The sequence below is a fragment of the Macaca nemestrina genome, chromosome 17, assembly GCF_043159975.1.
Source record: "Macaca nemestrina isolate mMacNem1 chromosome 17, mMacNem.hap1, whole genome shotgun sequence".
NCBI lineage: Eukaryota > Metazoa > Chordata > Mammalia > Primates > Cercopithecidae > Macaca > Macaca nemestrina.
The window spans coordinates 34,788,621-34,816,211 of NC_092141.1; the positions used below are offsets into that span (position 1 = coordinate 34,788,621).

The 27,591-nt window shown below is 50.0% G+C and overlaps 2 protein-coding genes across 3 annotated transcripts; both read right to left on the reverse strand.

Annotated features, from left to right (window-relative positions):
- Window positions 1–876: 876 nt before the first annotated feature.
- Window positions 877–6,778, reverse strand: LOC105476210 (unc-119 lipid binding chaperone). Of its 2 annotated transcripts, none has more exons than XM_011731916.2 (5): window positions 6,491–6,778; window positions 2,760–2,873; window positions 2,168–2,270; window positions 1,846–2,018; window positions 877–1,578 (listed from the first exon to the last, which is right to left on the reverse strand). In XM_011731916.2, the coding sequence occupies exons 1-5, from the start codon at window positions 6,708–6,710 to the stop codon at window positions 1,466–1,468; spliced, it is 723 nt and encodes a 240-aa protein (XP_011730218.1). In that variant the 5' UTR covers window positions 6,711–6,778; the 3' UTR covers window positions 877–1,465. The 2 variants fall into 2 exon arrangements, with proteins under 2 accessions (XP_011730218.1, XP_011730225.1); XM_011731923.3 differs by having other exon boundaries at window positions 877–1,574; window positions 6,491–6,758.
- A 1,066-nt stretch (window positions 6,779–7,844) lies between these two features.
- On the reverse strand, window positions 7,845–26,738 carry LOC105476222 (phosphatidylinositol glycan anchor biosynthesis class S). Its single transcript, XM_011731942.3, has 12 exons — window positions 26,624–26,738; window positions 26,211–26,350; window positions 26,015–26,126; window positions 18,525–18,614; window positions 18,137–18,228; window positions 16,130–16,337; window positions 14,444–14,586; window positions 12,934–13,048; window positions 11,295–11,440; window positions 10,634–10,734; window positions 9,308–9,518; window positions 7,845–8,930 (listed from the first exon to the last, which is right to left on the reverse strand). Exons 1-12 carry the CDS (start codon window positions 26,655–26,657, stop codon window positions 8,655–8,657), a joined length of 1,668 nt encoding a protein of 555 aa, XP_011730244.2. The 5' UTR covers window positions 26,658–26,738; the 3' UTR covers window positions 7,845–8,654.
- Window positions 26,739–27,591: the final 853 nt, after the last annotated feature.

Consider the following 27,591-nt stretch of genomic DNA (forward strand, 5'->3'; position numbering starts at 1 on the left):
CTGTGCCTAAGCGCTCTTCCCCATCAATTCCCATCACAAGCACCTGCTCCAGTGCCACCTCCTATAAAAATCCTCCCCAGAACCCTCCATACAGAATGACTCTGATTCTTCCTCTCCATGTCCCAGTCCTTTTTTATCCCCTAGAGATGAGTATGTGTTCCTTGTGTCTCACTCATTTCAGAATTCCCAGAATTCAGTGCAGATCCTAACTCCATCTCCTGCCCCCAGCAGGGGCTTCACAAAATCAAGCTGAATTCCAGCACTTCTGGGCCTCCTAGGGCCAGAGCTCCTCAGCCCAGAGGGTGCGTCGGCTCTGGGCCTATCTGAAGGAGGGCCTGAAACTGGAGGGTGTGCTCTCTGCCCACCTCAGTTTCTGAATCTCCTCCATTAAGCAGCCCCCTCCTCTGAGTCTGGGATGGGGGTGGAGGCTGAGGGCAGTGTTATGTGCAGGGCTGCCCAGGCATGGGGGCTCCCCAAGGCAGCTGAGGGCAAGGAGATGGCTCCAGGCCTTAGCCAAAGCCCTGCCACCTTCTATGATGAGGGCTAAAAGCACAACCCAGGGTCCCTCGCACCCTGGAGTTCAGGGTCTTTGTTTCAGCCTCTGTTCTGCCAGGGTTAGCTCTGACTTTGGGCCAAGAGCTTCCCCTCTCAGGGTCTGGATCTCCTTCATCACAAGAAAGATCCTCTCCAGCTCCATCATGTCCTAAATGCTGACTCTAGATGGTGTCAGGGTACAGAGAATCACGGGACAGGAAGACTAAGGGGTGAGAGTGCACTGGAAGGTGAGAGGTAGGAGAAATTTTTACTGCCTTAAGCACATTCCTGCCTATCCCCGCTCCCTTCTTTGCCCATACACACAGGCTGGCCACACCAGAGAACAGAAAAGGAAAAAGTTTATTGAAAACTATATACAGTTGGTCCAGCTCCTACAATGGGCTGCAATCTCAGCCAGTCCCTCCCACACCTCAGGCAGTGTCTTGGCCCCTCATGGGGAGAGATGGGGCTGGGCCTAGGGCCCAGACTCCCTTGGGTGGCTTGGCAGCTGGAGCCCACCGTGGATCTTTGTAAATTTACAACTCTAAATGGCCTGAAGGTAGCGGGCAGGGGACAGGGAATGGATCCCTGCCTGATCTAGTCACAGCCTTGATAGGGGAACACTATTCTGAAACTTGGGTCCAAGTAGGGCCCAGCTAAGTTGTCCGGAAGTCCCAACTGCTCCTCTCACAAGCCTTCCTAGACATGGAGGCAAAAGTGCCTCCCTACGACCCCACCCCATGTAGCAGCCCCATGGGCTTCACCGGCTTGACTGGGGACACCAGGTACCCTTCCTCCCAACATTGACTCAGGGTCCGGGGCTCCTGGAGCACTCCCCAAGCAGAGGACTTGGGGTTGAGGGGTAAGTGTTGGGGAGGTCACAGCTCCGAGCCCAGAACCGGAGCCTCCTGGGGTCAGAGCAGCCATGGGGTCAGGGCGTCCCGCTGTAGGAATAGTCTGCTTTATTGTGCATCACCAGCCGGTCATCCACGAAGTAGAAGCTGTCAGACTGGGTCTCATACGGGTGACGGATCATCTCGCTGACTGCAAGAGAGGCCCACCAGGCCGGGCAAAGGTCAGGAGCCTGAGTCCGGCCACTGCAGAGGCTTCAGAACTGGGGTACAGGGACAGCCAAACAACCTGAGATATCCCCGGCCTCTTTCTCTACAGATGATATGGGAATGGTGGCAGACACAGAAGAGCCCCAGGGTGGGGAGAAATGGGGTCAGACCCACAAGTCTCCCTCCCTCCCACAGCTCAGTCTCTACACGCCCCCCACTTCCCCACTCCTAGAAGGCCCTGCCCACGCACTCAGCTCCTCGGAGAGAGGGGGGAAGTCGTAGATGTGCTCGCAGGTGTTCTTGCTGCTGGGGATGCAGAAGCCAAAGTGGAAGTCGAAGCTTTTGAGTAGCTGGTTGCGGAAGTAGTGCCTCTCGATCATGCGGAAGTTGTTGACAGGCTTGTCTCCCACTGTGAACTCCACCCTGAGCAAGGGAAGGAAGCAGGGCTGAGTCTGTCCTTGAAGTCAGCTAGCCAGCCAGGCTCAGGACAGGCCACCCCTACAAGAGGCTGAGAAGGGCCCCCTCACACCCTCTCCCTCACCCCCACCACCACCCCCAGCCCAGCGACTCACGTGGCTCCCACCTGCCTCAGGCGGAGGAAGGCAGGTGTGAACTGGTAGCGGACAAAGCGCCCAGCATTGGGGTCCAGGTCCCGCCGGTTGATGGGCAACCGCTCTGCAATGTACCCCAACTGGGGCTCAGTGGGCTTCAGGCTGGGCCCTTGTCTACCCAGGGTTCCACCCCTGGGCCTCTATCTATCTGATTTTGTAAAAACTCCCCAAGAAATTCTGGGGCACATTGAGGGTTCAGACCATTGGCCAGATAGTGCCACCTAGCGGTTCTAGATCTGCAGGTTCCCAATTGCCACTGTGGTTCCGGGGCCACAGGATGCTGAGGCCTGGGACCCATAGGACTGCAGTTCCCAGAGAGCCCTGCAGAGGGCAGGCTGGCAGGGACCGAAGGGGCAGGGCTGACCTCACAAGATGTCCAGCCTCAGAAACATATGGGAAGGAAAAGAAAGGGCCCCCTTGCCTGCAGACTCCTGAGAATGCTGGGGTCCAAGCCCCACCTCTGTGGACTCCTCTGTGGCCCAAGGAGTCCCTGGGCAGCCCACTCCGCAGCTCATATCTGCCTCGCCATCAATGGCCCACCCAGCCCACTCACCTGAGGCTGGGGGCTTCTTGATTTCAAAGAGGACAGTGCCTGAGTCCATGTCCCGAATCTTAAACCTGACGAAGTCGATCTTGTAGATATTCTCCTCGGGGGAGCACAGGTAGTCTACGGGAGACAGGCAGCTGAGCAAGGAAGGGGCCCCAAAGCCCCTGCTGCCAGGTCAGCTTGTGTGGGACCCCAGAGTAGCTACCATCTTCTCATCCCTGGGATCACTACCCTCTGGAAAGAGGGACCTGAACCCCTGCCCTTGGGGTACACCCCCAGTGTGGAAGAGACATAACTCCACCATGGGGATCTAACAGGGGATAAGGCGTGCCATCCTGGTGGCCTCTGGGGGCCAGGGAAGGGAAGGGCAGAGAAGGGTAGAGGACAAGGCCACCTCCCGGACGCTCTCCCTCCCACCCTGGAGTTGAGGGTCCTCATTCTGGCCTCTGCTCTGCCAAGGCTGGCTAGGTGACTTTGGGAGAATTGGGTCTCCAGCATGGTGGGAGCCTCTCCTCTCATATGGGAACAACTTCCTGCAGTCTGACCTGTCTCTTCTACTGCAAACTCAATCTATCAACTTCTCTGTTACCCTGCCTTTGAGAACCACACTGTAAAGGGGGCCACACAGCTCTGTCTTGGGAGAGTCACAGTCCTTCTCTGGAGGATACTCCTACCCTCGCCCCACAGCTGCCCCTGGCATGACATCTAGATGTATCAGGTGAGGCTGATGTTGAGGGGACTTTCCCTGATATGGGTGGTGCTGGGGCAGGTGAACAACCCCTTCCCTGTTCCTCCTCCCCTCCCAACCCCCTCCTCTCAGTAAGAAGCTTACACCAGCCCAGCTCCCTTAAGCAGCTTAACCAAAGCTCTGCTGACTCAAGCCCAGAGCCTGGGATATGGCAGGGGGTGGAGGCCAACTTTGCTCTTATCCTTTGTTGATCTCCAAATGGGAGGAAGTCTTAGCAAGCAGAGGGAACCCCCTTAGAGGTCATTTAGGCAGCCCTGGCTCTGAGCCACCACCATGGAGAAAGTAGTCCCGGACCCCTATAGAGAAGAACACAGGCTAGGCCAGGAAGCGAGTGTGGCAGGTGCAGCAGCGGGTGTGGAAGGGCTAAAGGGAGTCCTCGGGCCCACAAGGGGAACCAAGAACAGTGGGAGGCCCTGCCTGAGGAAGCTCAGGGACCTACAGGGCCCGATCTAACCCTCACAGCTCTTGCAGCAGCAACTTCAGGTATTCAGGGAGACCCTGGCAACAAAGATAGCTGAGAGGTGCAAGGAGGGACTCTGATGCTGTCAGCCTACACAGCATCACATCCTCCCCTGGTGGCCCACAGAGGCCTGGAAATCACCCTCCAGGCCCCTGGGCCACCTATTCCTCTGGGGCAGGAAGAGGAAGTGAATATAAAGTCATTTTCTCTTCCCCAGGCCTGCTTCTTCCCCAAGCCTGACACAGTCCCCTCCAGGAAGCCCTCCTGGCAGCCGTCTGGTACCTGGGGCCCGGCATGGACTTTATACAGCTTGGGGAAGAGTCTACTACAGCCCACGTGTGGGGTGGGGAGAGACTGGAAGTGGGCAACCTCTATCTCACGCCATTCACCCTATTTTCACAGAAAGTAAGCACCAGTATAAAGACATAGAAAGAAGGTACAGAGCATAGGGAATAGAGCGGCAGAGTGGGGAGCAGGATCCCAGTGCCCAACTCCCAGATCCCTGTAAGGCCTTCTCTTCTCCCATTCTCCAACTTTTGGAGCCTCTCTCATTTGGGAACAACTTTCTGCAGTCTGACCTCAGTCTCTTCTACTGCAAACTCAATCTATCAACCTCTCTGTCCTTAGAAGAAGTGAGGAACAGGGATGTCTATGGCTCAGAACACCATGGCCACTCCTTCCCTTCTAGAAAGGATGAGGCCTGGGACCCAGGGTCAGGTCAGAATAAGGAGCAGAGTGGCCAAGGGCTCAGAACACAACTGCTCTATTCCTCTCAGCCACAAATAGCTTCCTAAGCTGGATTCAGGGCCCAGTAATCTGGGAACAGCAAACCTCGGACCTGCGTGATTAGGGTCAGAAGAGACCAGCAAGAGGTGCCAGGGTGGAAATCCCTGGAACTCTGTTCTCAACTCCTGCACAGGAAGGGGTTCCCATGAAGCCCTTTCCTCTACTCACCCTCCACAGATTCCCCATCTCTAAGGGCTATGAATTGCCTCCAAATTAGGAGACAAATGGTGGTACATGAGCTGGAAGCTCCCTCTACTTGCAAAATCAACCCCCCAAGTTACTCAGGGCTCAATCTGACCTCTGGACTTCCTCTGAGACAGTTCTGCCCCAGAGCTAAGCTGAATCCTAAATGCTGCTGTTGCAAATTGTAGCCCAACTGGCTTCAACATCAGCCTGGTCCAGCCTCCCTCCCTCCATCGACGCCTGCTTGGGCAAGGGAGCTCAGTACTCTGGGGGCCCAGCCAAGAATGGCTGCTGCCTAACTCAGTAAGGATAGAGGAGTTGGCCCCCAGGGACCCAGGAGCACAGGCTCAAGGCTGCCTCCCCTCCACAGCTCTGTCTGGGAGCCCTGTGTTCAGCTGCTTTGGAAGCTCTAGGGCTCAGGTCCACTCCAATATATGCACCCCATACCCACAGAGAGGCCCCCCAACAATTATTCTCACAAAGGGGGCCAGGGCAGGTTGCTGGTGAATGTGGCCAAGCTGGAGAGCCACTGTCTCTTCATCCTTTGAGGCTCAGCCAAGGCCTCTGCTATGAAGTTTCCTAGCCCTCATTCCCTGCCTATGATGACCCCCTCCCCTGCCCTGAAAGCCAAGTTGTTTGACCCCAGGCAGCAGCCATGAGCAGCCCTGTAGGGCCCAAAATACTACTGATCAAAGAGCCCAATGTACACAGAATGCATAGATGCCAGGCACTGTACAGAATCAGAGGACTTATCTTCACAATAACCTTACGAGATAGATACCATTATCCCCATTTTACAGATGAAAAGACATGCTGAGAGGTCAGGTTACTTGCCCAAGTTCACACAGCCAATTATATGCAAAGTTGGAACTCCAGCCCAGGCAGTCCAGCTCAGAAACTCTTAACCACAGTGGAGACCAAGCCTCCCTTGATGACAGAGCCCCTAGAATAGGACAGGCGCTAGTCCAGGCTTGGGGGGACGTTAAGCCACTCCCCATGAGAAGGAACCACAGTCAACACTCTGAAGCTGCCTGCTCAGTTTCTTTCCTGGGGAAGAAAATGGCCCAAGTATTCCTGGAGGATCAGGGTGAGGGTATTAATGGTTGGGGAGACATGACGAGTCTGAATGCCTCCGAAGTAACTCAGCCTCCACCTAGCCTCCAGGGTGGGGGCTGAGGACAAGCTGCACTCAGCCCCTCTCCTCATTAGTGCAGGGGCGGGCCTCAAAGCGCTCTGAAGACTCCACAGAGGCAGGGCTACAGTTGCAGCTGCTGCCGCACGCACCTCCAAGCTGGGAAAAGGGGACGGACCCCCGGAAAAGGAAGGAATAAATCTTGAAAGGGAGAAGAAAAGCGCACAGAGAGAGAGATCAAGGGAAGGGGGTACACAGAGATCTCAGGCTTGGTGGCAGAAGGGAGAGTAGGGGACACAGGAGAGGGAGACTCGGTGGGGGAGGGGAGGCGGGAAAGGGGGCGGGGGCTGGGGCTCGGTGCGCCGGGAGGGCCCCTTGCACCCTCTGCCCTTCCCGCCAGCGGGAGGCGCTCCCTCGCGGGTGCTCACCACCCGTGATCCGCTGCAGCCCCAGCACGTCCTCCGGCCCGATCGGCTGCTTCCTCTGCAGCGGCCCCGGCCTGGGCCCTGGGCCTGCGTCCGGCTCCGACTCGGACCCAGATTCAGATTCCACCGGCGGCTCTGGTATGGGGGCCACGCTCGGGCCCGAGGGCCCGGGAGCGGGCTCCGCCCCCGTCCCGGCCCCACCGCCGCCCTTCTTCACCTTCATGGCCTCGCCGGGCCGCGGCTCGCCTGCTGCTGCCGCCGCTGCCTGCGCCGGCTGGAGCCGGAGGAAGGGGGAGCGTCCGCAGCCCCGCCCCCGGCCGGGGCTCCAGGTACCGCCCCGCCCCGGCCCCGCCCCTGGGGTGGGCCCTGCGCTGATCCCGCCCGCCCCGCGGCCCACCCCTGCCGAAAGGCCACGGACGTGGGGGATGGGAGTCGGGGGATCCTGCCCTGGGCTTCATTCTGTTTTTCTAACACTTTCTTGTACTGGTACTAGTGGGGTCCTGACTACCTCTCCACTTACTCACTGTGTTCCAGCCTTTCTGCTCGTGAGTTCCAGGCTCAGGGTCTCTGCTTGGATGCTCTTCCCCAGATGGCCTTTTTTCTCCTAGTCACAGCTCAAATGTCATCTGCTCAAAGTTGCCTCCCTCACACCCAGTCTGAAGTCCTTCCCCCTCAGTCACCATCTGACCAGCCTGTTTTTGTCTTTCCAATGCATTATGTGAAATTATTTTTATTTGTCTGCTCTTCCTCATGAAAGCTCAGCTCTGTGAAAGCACTGATCCTGCCTACTTTGTTCTCAGTAGGACCCCGGCACCTGGCAGAAGGCTCCCTGCAGCTGGTGCTCAAGATATATATATAGGGCCGGGCGCGGTGGCTCAAGCCTGTAATCCCAGCACTTTGGGAGGCCGAGACGGGCGGATCACGAGGTCAGGAGATCGAGACCATCCTGGCTAACACGGTGAAACCCCGTCTCTACTAAAAATACAAAAAACTAGCCGGGCGAAGGTGGCAGGCGCCTGTAGTCCCAGCTACTCGGGAGGCTGAGGCAGGAGAATGGCGTAAACCTGGGAGGCGGAGCTTGCAGTGAGCTGAGATCCGGCCACTGCACTCCAGCCTGGACGACAGAGCGAGACTCCGTCTCAAAAATATATATATATATATATATTTTTTTTTTACCTGATGAATTAGTATCTCAGGTAAAAAGCAGATGCTAACAGCCTTGGGCAATCCAGCTAGGAAAGGCACATGGCCACGTGGAAGCAAAGTGGACCTGTGGGCACAGGAGGACAAACACCAGGAAACTGTTACTTACCAGTGAATGCAGAAAGAGTAGAGCTCAGACTTTGTATCATTCCAATTCATATTCAGCCAGTGTTTATTAAGAGCCTAATATACACTAGACACGTTACATGCTGATCACATTTAATCCTCACAACCACCTTGTAAGGGAGACATCATCAGTGCCATTTGAATGAATGAAAAACTGAGGCTCAGAGATATTCAACAGCTTATCCAAAGCTCTCCAGACAGTAAGTGCAAAAACAAGGATTTGAATTCAGGACTCTTTGATTCCAAATCTGGAACCTTCTGGAACCTCTGACTCACACACACACACACACCCCCAACACCACGTCCTGAGCTGCTGCCTCCTGGACTTCCACCAGACTGTACCTGACAGACAAAGCTAGCTAGGAGGGAGGGGAGTGAGGGAGAAGGTCCCAGAGGTGACCAATGCCTGACCCCTTCATGACGGCAGGGACTAGGGCTCTCCCACAGGGGTTAGAGAGAAGAGTGGAAGGGAGGGACTTTCCCATAATGCTCCCTCCTCTCAGTGCATGAGTGTGCTATGTTGAGAAATAGGGCAAAAGAACAAACAGTCCATGCCACAGAGGGAGACAGGGAGCAGCCTTATCAAACAAGATAAGGAGACCCGGATGATGTGCCTTTCGGGGCCCCTGGTGGTGGAGGAGGACTGAGCCAGGGGAATGGGAAAGGAAGAAAAGATGAACCCATCTTGGAGTGTTGTACTTTGGTTGCTGGAAAGCCAATAGTGGAGACTGGAGACAAATATTTAAGTCATTCCGGCAGGCCCCATGTACGTGCCTCTCAATCTAACACCGCCCACCTTGGCCAAAAAGGAAGGCTTCCTGTGGAGGAGCTGCCCTGCTCAGTCTGTCTTCTCAGGCTTTTTCCAGGACTTGTGGGTCTCCAGGAAGATCTTGACCAGGGACAGGAGGATGGGCACAGCCATAGGCAGGAAGAGTGGGATGTAGATGGCAAATTTCTGGTCATCAGGGAAATAAAGGAGGTGGAGGAGTGACGGGTCAAAAAAGGCACGCTCAGAGGACGTCACAGCTTCCTGGCTGGCGACAAAGGCAGATGCCAGGTGCCCAGAGGCCAACTCTTCTGCTGACTTCTGGACTGCAGCTACAGCCCTGTATACCTAGGAAGCAGAAGGGACAAGAGGGTATACCAGTAAGTCCCAGGCATTGGTGGAAAGGGTGCTGGGCCTTACTGTGCTTTCCATCTATCGAGGAAGATGCCTGGAGTTCATCCAGGATCTATGGAAGTCTGTCTAAAGGGATATGGTTTATTTTCCTAGGGTCAGCTTGAAACCTCGCACTGTCATCTGCACTCCTGCTGGGGGGCTGGTACTGCTGTCTAGAGGAAGGCTGGGACACTAAAGATGAAGAGTGTGGTGAGACCAGAGAGCCTGTGAAGTCCACACCGTGACTTCACAGGCTCTCTGGTCTCACCACACTCTGGCCCTCTCTGACTACTCCAGTCCCAAGCTGCAGAATCCATCCCCTGCCCACTTACCTCAGATGCCACATTGTCCTTAATGACAATGTTGCTGATCTTGCCCAGAAGCTGTGCCAGGGAGGTGAGGGTGGTGGTGGCTGTGGCCAGATTCTCCACTGACCGAGCCCAGAGCAGCCGGTCTAGCTCCCAGGTCATTAGCCCTTCACTCTTAGGCCCTGAAAGCAGGCATTTTGGAGGCACCTGGGGCTGAGCAATCCCAAAGAGCAACCTGTAGGAACATCGGAGTAAGATCAAGGTGGCTGAGACCACAGGGTGGGAGATGATGGCTAAGATTTCTCAAATACCTGTCCTAAACCAGTGATTTTCAATCTTACCCAGAACCATAGGGGTTAAAGGGAAGTACCTCAGGGTCTTGGGGCATAAGTGGCAACACCAAGCAAATTGGCCCCAAACCCTGCTTCAACCGGTGTTTCTGCTTTTACCTGTTTCTACATTAGACTTCCAAGATCTTGTTTTTTAAAAAAAGGTTCCATGGCTAAAATACTTCTGATAACACTAACTTAGTTTAATCCTTTCACCTTCTCTACCCTCTCTTTGAACAAATGGGGCCAATGGGACTTAGCATTAAGGGATGATCCAGGACTGCCTTTGCCAAGGCACATGTGCTGTGCTTCTCTAAGCCTGCATCCGTGACAGACACCGCTAGTCAATCAGAAGAACACTCTTTCCTAATGAGCCCAGATACAGCCTTAGAATCCTCAACATAGAGCCTCAGACAGTCACTCTCAATCCATCAGGCAGCACAAGAATTAACAGTTATTTTCTCAAGCAGCCCTAATCACACTCCATGGACCTGACATTCATGAGTCTATTTTTCTTAAAACTGGTTTTGTTGGCCAGGCACAGTGGCTCACGCCTGTAATCCCAGTACTTTGGGAGGCCAAGGTGGGTGGATCATGAGGTCAGGAGTTCAAGACCAGCCTGGCCAAGATGGTGAAACCCCGTCTCTCTACGAAAAATACAAAAAATTAGTCGGGTGTGGTGGCAGGCACCTGTAGTCCCACCTACTCGGGAGGTTGAGGCAGAGAACTGCTTGAACCCGGGAGGCAGAGGGTGCAGTAAGCCAAGATCACGCCATTGCACTCCAGTCTGGGCGACAGAGTGAGACTCCGTCTCAAAAAAAAAAAAAGAGTTTTGTTACCTACTAGTCCTTAGAAGAAGGATGATGGGATCCCTAGAAATATCCCTTAGATATCCCTTAGACGTCCCTGGGGCTGTAGGCACAGCCAAGATATCCCTGCCAGGTAAGACTTGATTCCACTTTGCAACTCCCCTCTATAGCCAAGGAAACTATGTCCCCAAGTGGATCATCCAGGACCTCACCGCAACTGTGCCAGGAACACCTCCATCACTCGCACCATGTCCACCTTGACTCTCACTGGCAGCACTGAGGCATTATAGGTTTTGGAGTCGACATTATATACCTGAAAGGGGGAATGAGATTGCCATAACATCATACCAGGCCCATGTACAGCTCTGCCCTAGGCACTCTGGAGAGAAAAGGAAGACATAGTCTCTGCTCTTTAGAAGCTACAAACCTCATGGTATAGCTAATATTTTTTGAGTACCTACTGCAGGGAGCATTAAATACATTATCCCAATTAATCCCTTGAAAGTCCTGTAGAACATATTCTTTTCTTATACCATTTTAGAATTCTCCCCCATGAGAAACTTCCAGTCTAACAAGGGAGACAAGGTTCCCAACCTTGCAAGACTCCCACAAATAAGGCCAAGATCTAAGATGGACACAGAATGATCCCAGGTAAGGGCAAAGGGTCATAGTATAGAAAACACTAGCAGAAACAAAAGTGAGGCCCGCAGAAGAGGGGCATGAGCACATGGCACCCTCACCTCCCTGGTGCCTGCCCCTCCCACAGGCTGGGCCATGGAAGACACCAGAAGGAAAACAGAAGGAACACAGTTTCAGGGACACCTGCCTGTCCTAGAAGCATGGGCTCTGGGGTCTGCGTAGTGTGACAATTACCATAATGCCACCCCAGCGAGGACTGTGGAAGGCATTGGTGGCCACTGGAGCGCCATCCTTGTCCTGAATGTACAGCGGTGAGTGTGCAAGCTCAGGCACGTAGAGTAGAAAGTTGAGCACAGGGTACAAGGAGGCAGCACTGGATCCTGTGGTGTAAAGACAAGGGAAAGCGGAATATCAAAACATGCTGGACCTGGACCTTAGTCCCAGGTCACCCTCTAACTTGCTGGTCACTCACTCTGGGACTGATTCCCCAACTAACAATCACTAGGATATCCTCCTGTCCAGGGTGTCTCTAGTAAAGGGCTTCAGAATGCTCTCCCGAGATGTGCCACACAGATGGAAACACAGTCCTTAGCTCCAAAACACCCCTGGATTTTCCCTCCTCAAAGGCCCCTTGACTGTCTAAGACAGCTTTCTTGGCCACTCCCACAATGTACCCATATTACTACAGATAGTTTTATGCAAACCAGAAATCTGACCTTATGTCAGTTCCCCGCTTAATATCCTTCAATGGCTAGCCACCCACATTAGGTTAAAGTTCAAACTCCTTAACATGGTCCTTTATGATCTGGCTCCTGTCTGCCTTACCAGCTTCATCTTTGGTCACTCACTCACATTTCAGCCACACTAAACTACTCTGAGCTTCCTGAATGTCTATGCTCTCTCACTCTTCTGCATCTAAGCTCACAGTTCCCCTTGCCTGAAATGCCCTTCTCTTCTCTACTCAGCACTGTCAGTCAATGTTTGCCGAATGAATAAATGAACGGAGGAATTTTCTAAGGCCTCACATGCCACCCCCTAACAATCCTCAGGCCACACTAGCCTGCCTCTGGTGTCTGAGATTCCACAATTAGATATACTTACTTTGGTTTGCCTGTGTTACAGTTCTTAGTCACACTTCCTCTTCTTAGTTTCCACCCGAAAAATGAAACTATAATACTAGCTTCAAGGTTATTCAACCTCAATCAGCAGAACTGTTGATTCAAATCCTGCCCTCAAGTACTTTTGCTGTTGTCTTTCCTATGTGTGTGACAGCCTCTCTCCTAGATGGCTTTTAGGGAGATAGACCCAGTCTAGCCATTCATTTGTAAAAAGTGCTGGGAATCATGTTTAATAAATGCTTTTGAATATGATAGGTGTGAAGATAGAGATATCAACAGAGCCTCATGAAAAAGCATCACCTAGGGCTCAGGCATGGTGGCTCATGCCTATAATCCCAGCATTTTAGGGAGCTGGAGTGGGAAGATCACTCAAGGGGAGTTCAAGACCAGCATGGGCAACACAGTGAGATCCTGTCTCTAAAAAAATTTTTGAAAATTAGCCAAGTGTAGTGGCACATGCCTATAGTTCTAGCTACTCAAGAGGCTGAAGTGGGAGGACCACTTGAGTCCAGGAGTTGGAGGCTGCAGTGAGCCATGACTGTGCCATTGCACTTTAGACTGGGCAACAGAGCAAGGCCTTGTCTCAAAAAGAGGAAAAAAGGAGCCTCAATCTCCGCAGTCTCCTCAGACCAACCCAACCTGGGAACCGTCACTGTATATAATCCACCTCCAACTCCCGTCCCCCACCCAGCTGAGCCGTTAGGGTCCCTCCCTAGCCTGGCAGAAAAGAAAGACCCTCATCCTTAGGTGCTCACCCAGCCGGGACTCCACTGGGTTGATGACATGGGGGAGGTTGTGCATGTCCAAATAGTAGCTGGAGGAAGCTGAGTCAAAGCGGGGGTTCACCCCCAACATTGCATAGTAAAGAATCTGTAGAGGAAAGAGGGAGTGGTTACTTTGTTTAGATTTATATTCTACTTTCTCCCAAAAAAGATTTGAGGAGCCTTAAAAAAGATACAATCAGGACAAGGCAACATATAAGAGACAAAACCAGGGCTGAGAGAAAATAGTTGTAGAAGAAAATAGCAAAGCCAAGGGTAAAGTGAATAAACTAAATACATGCTTTAAAAACCACGTATTTTACCAGGTTTCCTAACAGTCTACACTAAGAGAGAAACAAAGAATAGCATAATTCAGTGTCTACAAGATCAAATCAAGCCAGTTATTCAGAAGCAATTACTCCCACTAGGAAGACCTGATAAAAATTTCTCCCACGTGTTTTCTCTACAAGGACACAGCGTGATACAGAAAGCTACATTCTTTTTTTTTTTTTGGAGACGGAGTCTCACTCTGTTGCCAGGCTGGAGTGCAGTGGTATGATCTCGGCTCACTGCAAACTCCGCCTCCTGGGTTCAAGCGATTCTCCTGCCTCAGCCTCCCAAGAAGCTGGGACTACAGGTGTGCGTCACCATGCCCAGCTAATTTTTACATGTTTGTAGAGATGGGGTTTCATCATGTTGGCCAGGATGGTCTCAATCTCCTAACCTCGTGATCTGCCTGCCTCAGCCTCCCAAAGTGCTGGGATTACAGGCGTGAGCCACCGCACCCGGCCCTTCACATCTTTATTGTTACCACAATAACAAATTTCAGGAAGCTTTTTTTCTAAAAACTAAATTCCTTAAGAATGGCTCTGCTGGGCTCTGTCACTCAGGCCTCTCACTTTGGGAGGCCAAGGCAGGCGGATCACGAGGTCAAAAGATCGAGACCATCGTGGCCAACATGATGAAACCCTGTCTCTACTAAAAATACAAAATCAGCTGGGCATGGTGGCATGCACCTGTAATCCCAGCTACTCAGGAGGCTGAGTCAGGAGAATCACTTGAACCTGGGAGGCGGAGGTTGCAGTGAGCTGAGATCATGCCACTGCACTCCAGCAGCCTGGCAATAGAACAAGACTCTGTCTCAAAAAAAAAAAAAAAAAAAAAAAAAGCATGGGTCATGGCATTAACATCATTAACATTTAAGCACAACTGGTGAGTACAGGTCTAGAGGGAGCCATAGGAAGGTGGTTTGTTAACAAGCACGGACAAATTCCCTCAACCGAATGCCAAGGAGGTAGAGACACTAGAATCTGCCCTCAATGGATGGATGGACACAGATGAGGGCACACACACACCCCCAGTACCCGCCTTTATGACACTCACATACATATACACACAGGAAATTCCTAGCAAATCAGCAAGCTCTAAGAGATGGAGGAACGGACTGCACTTGTAAATATGTATGGACGCTGAAAAGGACTCCTCAACTTGCTCCCGGTCTCACCTGAGAGTCCACAGAGAAGTTGCCAGCGGCACTGAGGGCATTCAGGAAAGGTTGCACATAGCGCCGCACAGCTCCCTCAATGTCCCAGTGGACGTCATGGGACTTGGGGTCTGGGTTGAGTAAACTGAAGGTGATCTCATAGCCTACAGAAACAGAAGTCAGGGAAGTCAGAGACTCTTGTGAAGAGGGGTCGCCTGTACTCCCGGCTGAGCTGAACTTGTTTCTCCTCTGGAATGGGGCTGCTTTCCATTATGGAACCAAAAGGAGGCCAAAACTGGGATGAGGAACACTGAGTAAGAAAAAGCTGCCGGGCACTGTGGCTCACGTCTGTAATCCCAGCACCTTGGGAGACTGAGGCAGACAGATCACTTGAGGCCAGGAGTTCAAGACCAGCCTGGCCATCATGGAGAAACCCCATCTCTACTAAAAATACAAGTATCATCCGGGCGTAGTGGCTCACGCTATAATCCCAGCACCTTGGGAGGCCGAGGCAGGCAGATCACTTGAGGTCAGGAGTTCAAGACCAGCCTGGTCAACATGGTGAAACCCCGTCTCTACTAAAAATACAAAAATTAGCTGAGCGTGGTAGTGGGCGCCTGTAATCCCAACTGTTCAGGGGGCTGGGGCAGGGGAATCGCTTGAACCCAGGATGCAGAGGTTGCAGTGAGACAAGATCGCGTCACTGCACTCCAGCCTGGATGATAGGAGGCTCCATCTCAAAAAATAAAAAATAAAAAGAGGCCGGGTGCGGTGGCTCAAGCCTGTAATCCCAGCACTTTGGGAGGCCGAGACGGGCAGATCACGAGGTCAGGAGATCGAGACCATCCTGGCTAACCCGGTGAAACTCCGTCTCTACTAAAAAATACAAAAAACTAGCCGGGCGAGGTGGCAGACGCCTGTCCGAGTAGTCCCAGCTACTCGGGAGGCTGAGGCAGGAGAATGGTGTAAACCCGGGAGGCGGAGCTTGCAGTGAGCTGAGATCCAGCCACTGCACTCCAGCCTGGGTGACAGAGCGAGACTCCGTCTCAAAAATAAATAAATAAATAAATAAATAAATAAATAAAAATAAAATAAAAATAAAAATAAAAAAATTAGCCAGACATGATGGCATGCGCCTCACCTACTCAGGAAGCTGAGGAGTGAGAATCACTTGAACCTGGCAAGCAGAGGTTGTGGTGAGCCAAGATCGCGCCACTGCACTCCAGTCTAGGCAACAGACCAAGACTCTGTCTCAAACAAACAAAAAAAAAATAGGCCAGGTGCGGTGGCTCATGCCTGTAATCCCAGCACTTTGGGAGGTCGAGGTGGGCAGACCATGAGGTCAGGAGATCAAGACCATCCTGGCTAACACAGTGAAACCCCGTCTCTACTAAAAATACAAAAAAATTAGCCAGGAGCCTGTAGTCCAAGCTACCTAGGAGGCTGAGGCAGGAGAATGGCGTGAACCCGGGAGGTGGAGCTTGCAGTGAGCCTATATTGAGCCACTGCACTCCAGCCCAGGCAACAGAGCAAGACTCCGTCTCAAAAATAAATAAATAAATAAAATAATAATAATAATAACATAAAATAAATAAGAAAAAAAATGAGACTAGAGAAGAAAGGAGAAAGAAGCTGGCCTGCAGATTTCCCTCCTGCCCCACGTAATTCATTTCCTCTCCCTTCCTGTAGCAAAGCCTGGTGCCCTACCCAAGCTGGACTTCAGAGGCCGCCTCTTCTCAGCGCTCCACTTGTCCTCTGGAAGGTGGTCAGCCAGAGCAGCAGCAAGCACGTCCTCAGTCAAAGACATGGCCTGGGCCACCTGGACTATGCGGCGGCCAATGATGTTAAAGGCCTCCCGGTGCATTATCCCCCGTACCACTGCTGTCCTCTTGGGCCCAATGTAGCTCATCATGTCCTGTGGGAGTGAGCAAGGGACAGAATGTCCACGGCTCAGAAAAGAAAGCCGAAAAGCACCCTGGCTCCTGTTATTCCGAATCTGCCCCTTTGCCAGTGACCAACAGGTTTGCACCTCTCTTGAGATTCATGAGCTATTAATTCAGCATTTCTGAGCTATGAGTATATGTTGACTGTTTTCATTTGTTTCCATTTCCTTCTCTTTCCCAGTAGACGTGGGTCCAGGCAGCATCTAACTCTTTGGGGGCTGGTCAAATGGTGAAATGGAAACTCAGAGATGGCATACTGAGCAAGAAAAGCAGAATAAACTGACAACTGGAGAGTCTGATATAAAAATGGCACATGGCAAAGAAACAAGTATTCACAATAGCATTATTTCTAGCAGTAAAACATAGAAATAATCCAAATGTCCATGAGCAGTAGAATGGATAAATTACGTTTATGTTTATACAATGATACATAGATTCAACTATATAATTATGGATGATTCTCTCAACTATAAATGTTGAACAAAATAAAAGTGGCAGAGGAACATGTGCTATATTCCACCATTTATATAAATTCAAAAATGTAAAATTAAATACACTGTTTACAGAGATACAACATATGTGATCAAACTCTAAGGAAAAGCAAGAAAATTACACACACAAAATCTGGTTGCCTTGGGCTGAAAGGGAATGGAATATAACCATGGAAGTACACACTGTGCTACTGCACTGCAGTTTGTGAGTTGGGGGTGGGGATGGGGATGTTCATTAACATTTTCTTTAGTCTTTTTATAAAAATTAAATGTTTGATTATAAATTTGTTTTGAGACTGAGTCTCACTCTGTCGCCCAGGCTGGAGTGCAGTGGCACTATCTCGGCTCACTGCAACCTCCGCCTCCTGGGTTCAAGTGATTCTCCTGCCTCAGCCTCCCGAGTAGCTGGAACTACAGGCACCCACCACCATGCCCGGCTAATTTTTGTGTTTTTCGTAGAAATGGGGTTTCACCATGTTGACCAGGCTAATCTCGAACTCCTGACCTCAGGTGATCCACCCACCTCAGCCCCCCAAAGTGCTGAGATTACAGGTACGCGCCACCATGGCTGGCCAATTCTTGTATTGTTAGTAGAGATGGGGAGTGCAGTGGCATGATATTAGCTCACTGCAACCTCCACCTCCCAGGCTCAAGCGATCCCCCCACCTCAGCCTCCAAAAGTAACTGGGACTACCACATCCAGCTTTTTTTTTTTTTATTTTTTGTAGAGATAGGGTTTTGCCATGTTGCCTAGGCTGGTCTTGAACCCCTGAGTTCAAGCAAACTGCCCGCCTCAGCCTCCCAAAGTCCTGGGATTACAGTGTGAGCCACCAGACCCAGCCAGCATTCTTCATTAAAAATATGTGGAGGCTGGGTGCAGTTCACGCCTGTAATCTCTGCACTTTGGGAGGCTGAGGCAGGTGGATCACAAGGTCAGGAGTTTGAGACCAGTCTGACTAACATGGTGAAACCCCATCTCTACAAAAAATATAAAAATTAGCTGGGCATGGTGGCACATGCCTGTAATCCCAGGCACTCAGGAGGTTGAGGCAGGAGAATCACTTGAACCTGGGAGGCGGAGACTGCAGTGAGCCGAGATCCTGCCACTGCACTCCAGCCTGGGCAACAGAGCAAGACTCCATCTCAAAAAAAAAAAAAAAAAATGGAGACTTTTCTGTAGCAAATGGAAGAAATGGGTAGCAATGATGCAAGAAGGAGGTGACCCAGGAGTCCACGAGCTGAAGGGATAAGGCAAAGTTGCAACCTCTCTGTTACCCTACCTGGGGAAGAAGTGAGGAGTGTTCAGAGATCACATACACAGTCAGGGAGCCCTCCGCTTGCTCCTGAGGCTCATCTAACATGGCTTCTGCCTCTGGGGACAAGAACAGGTGGTACACCAAGAGCAAAACACCATTCCATCTCCCCCCAGCCCCAGAGAATGCCTAACCTACCCCTTCACTCACATTCAGCTGACACAGTGGTCAGGCTTGGGTAAGCCAATCAACCTCTCTGGCCCCTCAGTGGACTGGGCTGAATCCTACAGTTCCTCATTCTCAGCATTCCCAGAGAGGTTTTGGAGGGAAGTCAAAGTATGGGAACTATGCACTTAGAGATCAGAAGGAAAAAGAGAGCTTCACATTAAAATGGTGTGCTCATCCCTTCCCATACCTTGTACACTGCCCGATGACAGGGCTTCCTCCTCATGGTCCAAAGCCCTCCGATAGGCCTTCTGGAAACGGCATTTGATTTTCATTTTGTCTGGGAGGGTTAAGAAGTAGCACGATGAAAAGGGCAAGCATCAGGCCTCTGCTCACCTTCCCAGACCTAACACTGTCCAGCATCTGAGGACAGCAAGATGGCTGTTTACAGAAAAAGACCAAACAGCTGCAGCCAACTCTAATGATTTCTGCATAGATGATATCAAACACATGACACCCGTTTCTCCCATCTGCCCCAGCTCTTGCCTTCACCTCTGCACACACTGGTCCTTCAGCTTGAAGTGTCTTCCCACTGGGAAATCTATTTCAATAGTCATTACATTAATAGGCAAAAGGAGAAAAACCATATGGCCATTCCAATCACTGCCCCAAAATAATTAAATTCAGTGAACATTCCTGATAAAAAACAAAACACACAGGCTGGGCACGGTGGCTCATGCTTGTAATCCCAGCACTTTGGGAGGTTGAGGTGGGCGGATCCCTCGATCTCATGATGGAGATCAGCCTGGGCAACATAACAAAACCCCATCTCTACAAAAATACAAAAATTAGCCAGGTATGTGCCAGACATGGTGGCTCACACCTATAATCCCAGCACTTTGGGAGGCCAAGGCGGGTGGATCACCTGATGTCAGGAGTTCGAGACCAGCCTGGCCAACATGATGAAACCCCATCTCTACTAAAAATACAAAAAATTAGCTGGGTGTGGTGGTAGCTACTCGGGAAGCTTAGGCAGGAGAATCGCTTGAACCCAGAAGGTGGAGGCTGCAGTGAGCCAAGATCACACCATTGCACTCCAGCCTGGGCAACAAGAGCGAAACTCCATCTTAAAAAAAAACAAACAAAAAAAAGCCAGGTATGGTAGTGCACGCCTGTAGTCCCAACTACTTAGGAGGGTGAGGTGGGAGGATGACTTGAGCCTGGGAGGCAGAGGTTGCAGTGACCTGAGATCATACCACTGCACTCTAGCCAGGGCAATAGAACCAGACCTTGTCTCAAAAAAAATTAAAAACAAAAAACTACACAGTTAATGACAAAACATTAAACATAATTCTATAAAGTTAGTAATAAAACAAGGATGCCTGCTATCTCCTCTATTCTCATTGTTATTCAGTATTGTTCTTTCTGAAGTTCTTTACCAATGTAATATGTGAAGAAAGAGAAAGAAAACTTGTAACTATCGGAAAGAAACAGATAAAATGGCCGCTTTGAAGTAGCATAATTATTTCTCAAGAAAATCAAAGAGAGGCCAGGCGCGGTGGCTCAAGCCTGTAATCCCAGCACTTTGGGAGGCCGAGACGGGCGGATCACGAGGTCAGGAGATCGAGACCATCCTGGCTAACACGGTGAAACCCCGTCTCTACTAAAAAATACAAAAAACTAGCCGGGCGAGGTGGCAGGCGCCTGTAGTCCCAGCTACTCGGGAGGCTGAGGCAGGAGAATGGCGTGAACCCGGGAGGCGGAGCTTGCAGTGAGCTGAGATCCGGCCACTGCACTCCAGTCTGGGCGACAGGGCGAGACTCCGTCTCAAAAAAAAAAAAAAAAAAAAAAACCTCAATCACATTAACAATGAAAGTATAAAAATACCCAGGAATAAATGTATAAAACTATAAGAAGAAAACTTCAAAGACTTTACTGAAGGACATAAAATATCTGAATAAAATGGAAAAGCATACAAGGCCCCAGATGAATATTATAAAGATGTCATATTATAAAGACTAAATATTATAAAGATGCCAACTCTCCCCAAATTAATCTATACGTGTAAGGCAATCCCGAAGGGATTTTTTTGCCTTCTGAAACTTGACAAGCTAAACCTAAAATTTATTGAAAAAGTTCCTCTTTTCTTTATAAAAGAATTCCAGGTCATATATTTCTTCCAGGAAGAAGAAATGACAGAATTCTAAAAGTCACTAATTTGGCCGGGTGTGGTGGCTGATGCCTGTAATTCCAGCACTTTAGGGTCCGAGGTGGGAAAATTGGTTAAGCCCAGGAGTTTGAGACCAGCTCGGGGAACATAGTGAGACCCTGTCTCTACAAAAAAATTTAAAAATTAGCTGGGGACAGGTGCAGTGGCTCACGCTTGTAATCCCAGCACTTGAGGAGGCCAAGGCAGGCAGACTGCTTGAGGCCAGGAGTTCAAGACCAGCCTGGCCAACATGGTGAAACCCCATCTCTACTAAAATTACAAAAATTAGCTGGGCATGGTGGCTGTGCGCCTATAATCCCAGCTACTCAGGAGGCTGAGGCAGGAGAATCACTTGAACCCGGGAGGCGGAGGATGCAATGAGCTGTGATCGCACCACTGCACTCCAGCCTGTGTGACAGAGTGAGACCCTGTCTCAAAAAATAAATAAATAAATAAAATAAAAAATTAGCTGGGCACAGTGGCACATTCTTATAGTCCCAGCTACTTGCGAGCCTGAGGTAAGAGGACCACTTGAACCCAGGAGTTCAAGGTTACAGTGAGCTATGATTGGGCCACTGCACTTCAGCCTGAGTGTCAGACCCTATCTCAAAAACAAAAACAAAAAAAAAAAGAAAGGACCCCTTCTCTACTTTTTTTTTTTTTTTTTTTTTTTTTAATCTGGCTCTGGCTCTGTTGCCCAGACTGGAGAACAGCAGCGGGATCCTGGCTCACTGCAACATCCGCCTCTCTGTTTCAAGCAATTCTTCTACCTCAGCCTCCCAAGTAGCTGGGATTACAGGCATGTGCCACCATACCCAGCTAATTTTTGTATTTTTAGTAGAGACAGGGTTTTCCCATGTTGAGCAGGCTGGTCTTGAACTCCTGACCTCAAGTGATTTGCCCGCCTCAGCCTCCCAAAGTGCTGGGATTACAGGCATGAGCCACCGCGCCCAGGCTACTTTTTTTTGTTTTTTTGAGACAGAGTCCCGCTCTGTCTCCCAGGCTGGAATGCAGTGGCGCAATCTTGGCTCAATGCAACCTCCGCCTCCTAGGTTCAAGCAATTCTCCTGTCTTGGACTCCGGAGTAGCTGGGACTACAGCCGCACACCACCACACCCAGCACATTTTTGTATTTTTAGTGGAGACGAGGTTTCACTACGTTGCCAGGCTGGTCTGAAACTCCTGACCTCAAATGATCCCCCGCCTTGGCCTCCCAAAGTTCTGGGATTACAGACATGAGCCACTGTGCCTGGCCACACACCAGTAGTCCTAGCTACTTGGGAGGCTGAGATGGGAGGACTGATTGAGCCTAGGATTTCAAGGCTGCAGTAAGCAATGATTGAGCCACTGAACTGTAGTCTGCGTGACAGAGTGAGACCTTGTCTCTAAAAAACATAAAAATTTAAAAAAGCACTATCTTGTGACTGCTAATGAAATGGATTCCATGATCAAATAGATGCTAAAAATATCATGTAAAAGGTTGATGAGAAACTCTAAAATATAGAGATTAGGCTGACAATACCTGAACTCACTACATAATCTTTGCATCACCCAAAATGGAACAGGGCTAGCCATTAAGTGCTACAGGATACAACACAATAGGAAGTACACTGCACCACCTATAATGTATTCTCATCCAAAAAATTGAACCTGGCTTTAATCAAACCTCTAGATCTAACTAACAGTTTATAAGAAATATGGATGCTAGAGAAATGAGTTAAATTAAACTGTGAGGAAGCTACTTCCCAAATCCCAAATGTGAGATGTTCTATAAAACAAATGACCTGGTTTCTCCAGCAAATCAATGGTGTGAAAGAAATGTATGGGGGTAGGGTGGGGGGAGCTGACATAAAATAAAAGTGACAAAAAGACAAATGCAACTTATTGATCCTGATGGAATAAACCATCTGTGAAAGGATACCTCGGAGATAACTGGAGAGATCTAAATACAGACTGAGAATTAGGTGATATTAAGGACTCACTGCTAACTTAGGTATGATAATGGTAGTCACGTTTAAAAAAGAAACAAAAAACCTTCAATGGCTTCCCTTCTTATCTAGAATAAAAGCCTAGAATGCAAATTCTCACCATGACCTACCAGGCCCTAAGTGATTCAGCCCCCTTCTACTGTTCTGGTTTTATTTCATTTCCTCTTTCTCTCTTCCTCATTCAACCCAGTGAAGCCACAAGAGGATTCTCACTGCTCCTGAAAGGCACAACACTTGCTCTTAACTCAGGATCTTAGACTTGCTTTTCCCTCTGCCAAGATGCTCTTCCCCCAGATATCTGCACAGTCTATTCCCTTGCCTTTTAGGTATTTACTCAAATGTCATCTTTTCAATGAGACCTCCCTTGTCCACCCGATCTAAAACTGCAATCCCCTCCCATTCCTCAAGAAAATTCCCTCTCCTCCTGTCCTCCTCTATTTTTCTTTTATCACCATCTAACATACATTTGACTTACTTGTCTTTTTTCTTTTTTTTCTTTATTTTTTTTGAGATGTAGTCTGTGTCACCAAGGCTAGAGTGCAGTGGTGGGATCTTGACTCACTGCTACTTCCGCCCCACAGGTTCAAGCAATTCTCCTGCCTCAGCCTCCCAAGTAGCTGGGATTACAGGCACCCACCACCATGCCTGGCTAATTTTTGTATTTTTAGTAGAGATGGGGTTTCACCATGTTAGCCGGGCTGGTCTTGAACTCCTGATCTCAAGTGATCTGCCTGCCTTGGCCTCCCAAAGTGCTGGGATTACAGGCGTGAGCCACCACATCCGGCTTTGTCTTTTTTATCGTCGTCTTGTCTGTTTTTTTCACTGCTATATCTCTAGTAACTAGCACTGTATCTGACATAGGTACACAATAAATACTTGTTGAATAAATGAACAACCCTATTACTACTTCTGGCTAACAGATGAGGAAACCAAGGTTTAGAGAAGTTAACAACCTTACTCCCTTACTCAAATTTACACAAATAAGTGGCAGAATGAGGCTTGAATCCAGCTCTCTGATCCCAAATTCCATACTCTTGGTCACCCTTTAAATTCGTTGCCTATACTATACGTTTACACTATACCCATATTACTGAACACTGTGTCATCAAATATGAAGAAATCCATGATAAACAATCAAATTTCAAACTAGTGAGGGATAGTCCAATTTTTGTTTAGAAAACAAGAAGTTTGGCTGTGTGTGGTGGCTCACACCTGTAATCCCAGCACTTTGGGAGGCTGAGGCAGATGGATCACCTGAGGTCAGGAGTTCGAGACCAGCCTAGCCTAGCCAACATGGTGAAACCCTGTATCAACTAAAAATACAAAAAATTAGCTGGGCGTGGTGGCAGGCACCTGTAATCCCAGCTACTCCAGAGGCTGAGGTAGGAGAATCGTTTGAACCCAGGAGGCAGACGTTGCAGTGAGCCAAGATTGTGCCATTGCACTCCAGCCTGGGCAACAAGAGTGAAACTCCATCTCAAAAAAAAAAAAAAAAAAGAAAGAAAACAAGAAGTGTGTGTGTGTACAGAGGCTGAACCATACAAAATATGATTTAAAAAAAAAAAAAATGTTTTAACCAGCCAGGTGTGGTGACTCTCACTTGTAATCCCAGCACTTTGGGAGGTCGATCACTTGAGCCCAGGAGCTCGAGACCAGCCTGGGCAACATGGCAAAACCCTGTCTACTAAAAATACCAAAACAAATCAGCTGGGTGTGATTGTGTGTGGCTGTAGTCCCAGCTACTGAGGCAGGTGGGCTGAGGTGGGAGGATCGCTTGAGCCCAATAGATCAAGGCTGCAGTGGGCCCTGATCGTGCCACCATACTCCAGCCTAGGCAACAAAGAGAGACCTGTTCTCGGAAAAAAAAAAAAAAAAAAAAAATGTTTTCACCAAGGCTAAAGAACTAAAAAGTAAATGGCACACAGGTGCCTCATGCTCTAGACTCAGCCCAAATCTCCAGTCGTTCCCAGTCTTTCACTACACATTCCAGTAAGGCAAAACTGCTCATAGGTACCCCAATATGCTGATTCACCCCTCCACACTTTCACACAGGAGTATAGTTTGTTGGTTAAAAGCTTGAACACTGGAATCAGTCAGGCCTGGATTTAAATCCCAGTTCCATCCCTTACTAGCTGTGTGATCTTGGACAAGTTAAATTCTCTAAGCCTCAGTTTCTTCATTTATAAAATGGGGATCATATCATTAGAAAGGATTAAATGAGGCAACACATATAAAATGCTTCACCTAGTTTCTGGCACACAATGAGCAATAACTATTAGCTATCCTTATACTATCTCATGCTATTCACTCTACCTGAAATTCTCTCCCTCCCTTTCCCATTTAACCTGAATTCCCACACATCCTTTAAAAATCCGACTTAAGAATTATATCTCTCAAAACTTTCTCTGTCTTTCTTTCCTCCCAGTTGGTTAATACTCTTTATTAAGTGCAATCCCTGTTTCTTGTATACTTCTACTGTAATTTATTTTATCTTTCTCCCCTACCTATGAATGTCTTGAAACCATTATCAATTTCTTATTAATTCCTAAATTCCTGGTACCTAAAAAAAGTACCCCAGTAAAGTGTTCAATGTTAAACTGAATAGGGGCTGGGCACGGTGGCTCACGCCTGTAATCCCAACACTCTGGGAGGCCGAGGCGGGCGGATCACCTGAAGTCAGGAGTTCGAGAGCAGCATGGCCAACATGGCAAAACTCCATCTCTACTAAAAATACAAAAATTGGTTGGGCGTGGTGTCGCGCGCCTGTAATCCCAGCTATTCCGGTGGCTGAGGCAGGAGAATCGCTTGAACCCGGGAGGCGGAGGTTGCAGTGAGCTGAGATGGCACCACTGCACTCCAGCCTGGGTGACAGAGCGAGGCTCCGTCTCAAAAACTAATAAACAGGGCCGGGCGCGGTGGCTCAAGCCTGTAATCCCAGCACTTTGGGAGGCCGAGACGGGCGGATCACGAGGTCAGGAGATCGAGACCATCCTGGCGAACACGGTGAAACCCCGTCTCTACTAAAATACAAAAAAAATTAGCCGGGCGAGGTGGCGGGCGCCTGTAGTCCCAGCTACTCGGGAGGCTGAGGCAGGAGAATGGCGTGAACCCGGGAGGCGGGGCTTGCAGTGAGCTGAGATCCGGCCCCTGCACTCCAGCCTGGGCAACACAGCCAGACTCCGTCTCAAAAAAAAAAAAAAAAAAAAAAAAAAACTAATAAACAAATAAACTAAATAGGGCCTATATGCAAATCCAATTTAATTTCAAACTCTGTGTTCTTTCCACTACATCCCACCTCCTCCCCTATACCCTGATGGGCATCAACTGCTTCCGATTAGGTAGCCTAACTATCTTATGAGTAAAATTGCTATTTAGTGACCGTGAATTTGAAAGTAGTTTTTTTCTGACCAAACACACTGTTCATTCAGAGAGGTCTTTTAATAGTTTTTAACTGCCTTTATGGTACACCCACGCTCCTCCCACCCAACTTAGCTCTGAACTGAGCTCACACGTGAAAGGCAGCCCTGACCCCCAGGAACTCACATTTCAGAGGAATCTCTCTTTCATGCACAACGGTGAAGGGCAGCTTCTCCTGGTCGTCCAGGGGCACTGACTCCCGCGCAAACACGACAGTGACAGGCACCATGAGGCGGAGCTATAGGAAGGAGCATCAGGGCCATCACTGAGTTTCCACCTTACCGGGAGGCTGTCCCCCGACCCTCCCGCACGGCAGTCTCACCTGCAGGGCATTCAGTCCACTGATCTGGGAGTAAGGCAACGAAGCCCGGTAGGTCTCCGTGGTCTTCCACCAGAGAGGCAGCCCCAGCACGATGGCCACCGCAGCGAAGAAGAGGGCGGCGCGCTTGCCCCGGACCACCTCTGAGGGCATGGGGAACCGACTGAGGCGTTGGAAACGGGCTAGGGTACCGGCCCTATCTCCGACGCGGAGAAGCCCCAACCACCGACCTCTACGGGCCCGCGTTCATTGGGATCTCCGTTCGAAGGGACCCGGCCCAAGCCTGAAGGGAATCCCTTCTGAAAAGACCCCCGAGCCCCCCGTCCGCGGGACCTCTCGCACACCACAATCCCCACCCCTGCTATTCCTCCCTTGCCATCAGCTAGCTGCAGGGTCCCACCCGAAGCCCACCGCACCTAGGTCTGTAGCCGCGGGCCCGGCGACCGCCATGCTAGCTTCTGGCTGCCCCGGCCACCGAGGGGCGGAGCTTCGTGAGCCTCACCCAATCGGAACCTCCGCAAAGATGGGGCGGGACCGCGGCGGTGATCGGGGCCAATCACGAGCGCTACTCCAGACTCGCCGGCGGGGTGGGCGGGTTCCGCTGGGAGCTTCGCTGGGGGTCTAAAAGGAAGTCACGCAGCCGCGGAGGGGCTGCCGATGGGGCGCTCGGGTTTCGGCGCTGTTGGAACGAAGTCCCCCGCTTCCCTGTAGAACACACTCCTAGTTCCTCAATCAAGAGCGCGACCTCTGCAGTCCCTAAATATTAGCTGGGCAACTACAGGCAGCTCCGAGGCTTAATTGTCTCATCTGAAAATGGTGATATTTAGATAAATGAGGCCGTTCTTGTAAGGAGCCTGGCACATGGAAAGCCCTCAAACATCAGCTGTCACGGTCTTACTATCCTTATCGTAGAGCTCCTCTTGGGGTGCCCTCTCCTCAAGCCTCAAACACGGAGGTAGCAAGCTACTATGTTTTAGCACAATTGGCTCTCTCGCTATCTTAAAATACGTTTTAATTCATTTCCAACTTGGAAAACTCAGGATACTTCACTTAAAAATCTTGAAGTCATGAGCCTGGACTCTAGATGCTGATCACTGCGGTTCAAATCCTGGCTTCATCACTTATAAAGTGAGTGATCGTGAGAAGATCGTTCTGTGCCTCTCTGCGCCTGTTTTCTCTATTAAAATAGGGATGATAGTAATAGTACCTTCTTTATAGAGTTGTATGAAATGTGTGAATACATATAAAGTGATTAGAACATGGTTGGTGCTATGTGCAAGCTATTTCTGTTATTATGTCAGGCCACACAGGATGGAGCATTTGTAGCCTCCCCAGTTGACACAGAGCACACGCAGCTTGTTCTCTCATCTTTTTATCTGCCTAA

What these genes read in the sequence shown, in the direction of transcription:
- LOC105476210 (XM_011731916.2), bottom strand. Translation starts at nt 6,710, where the DNA reads ATGAAGGTGAAGAAGGGCGGCGGTGGGGCCGGGACGGGGGCGGAGCCC. An exon ending in GCTGCAGCGGATCACGGGTG is followed by an intron (nt 2,874 to 6,490) that starts GTGAGCACCCGC and finishes TGTCTCCCGTAG; the next exon opens with ACTACCTGTGCTCCCCCGAG. An exon ending in CAAGAAGCCCCCAGCCTCAG is followed by an intron (nt 2,271 to 2,759) that starts GTGAGTGGGCTG and finishes GGTACATTGCAG; the next exon opens with AGCGGTTGCCCATCAACCGG.
- LOC105476222 (XM_011731942.3), bottom strand. Translation starts at nt 26,657, where the DNA reads ATGGCGGTCGCCGGGCCCGCGGCTACAGACCTAG. An exon ending in AAGAGAGATTCCTCTGAAAT is followed by an intron (nt 18,615 to 26,014) that starts GTGAGTTCCTGG and finishes TAACCCTCCCAG; the next exon opens with ACAAAATGAAAATCAAATGC. An exon ending in GTGTTCCTGGCACAGTTGCG is followed by an intron (nt 9,519 to 10,633) that starts GTGAGGTCCTGG and finishes ATGTTCCTACAG; the next exon opens with GTTGCTCTTTGGGATTGCTC.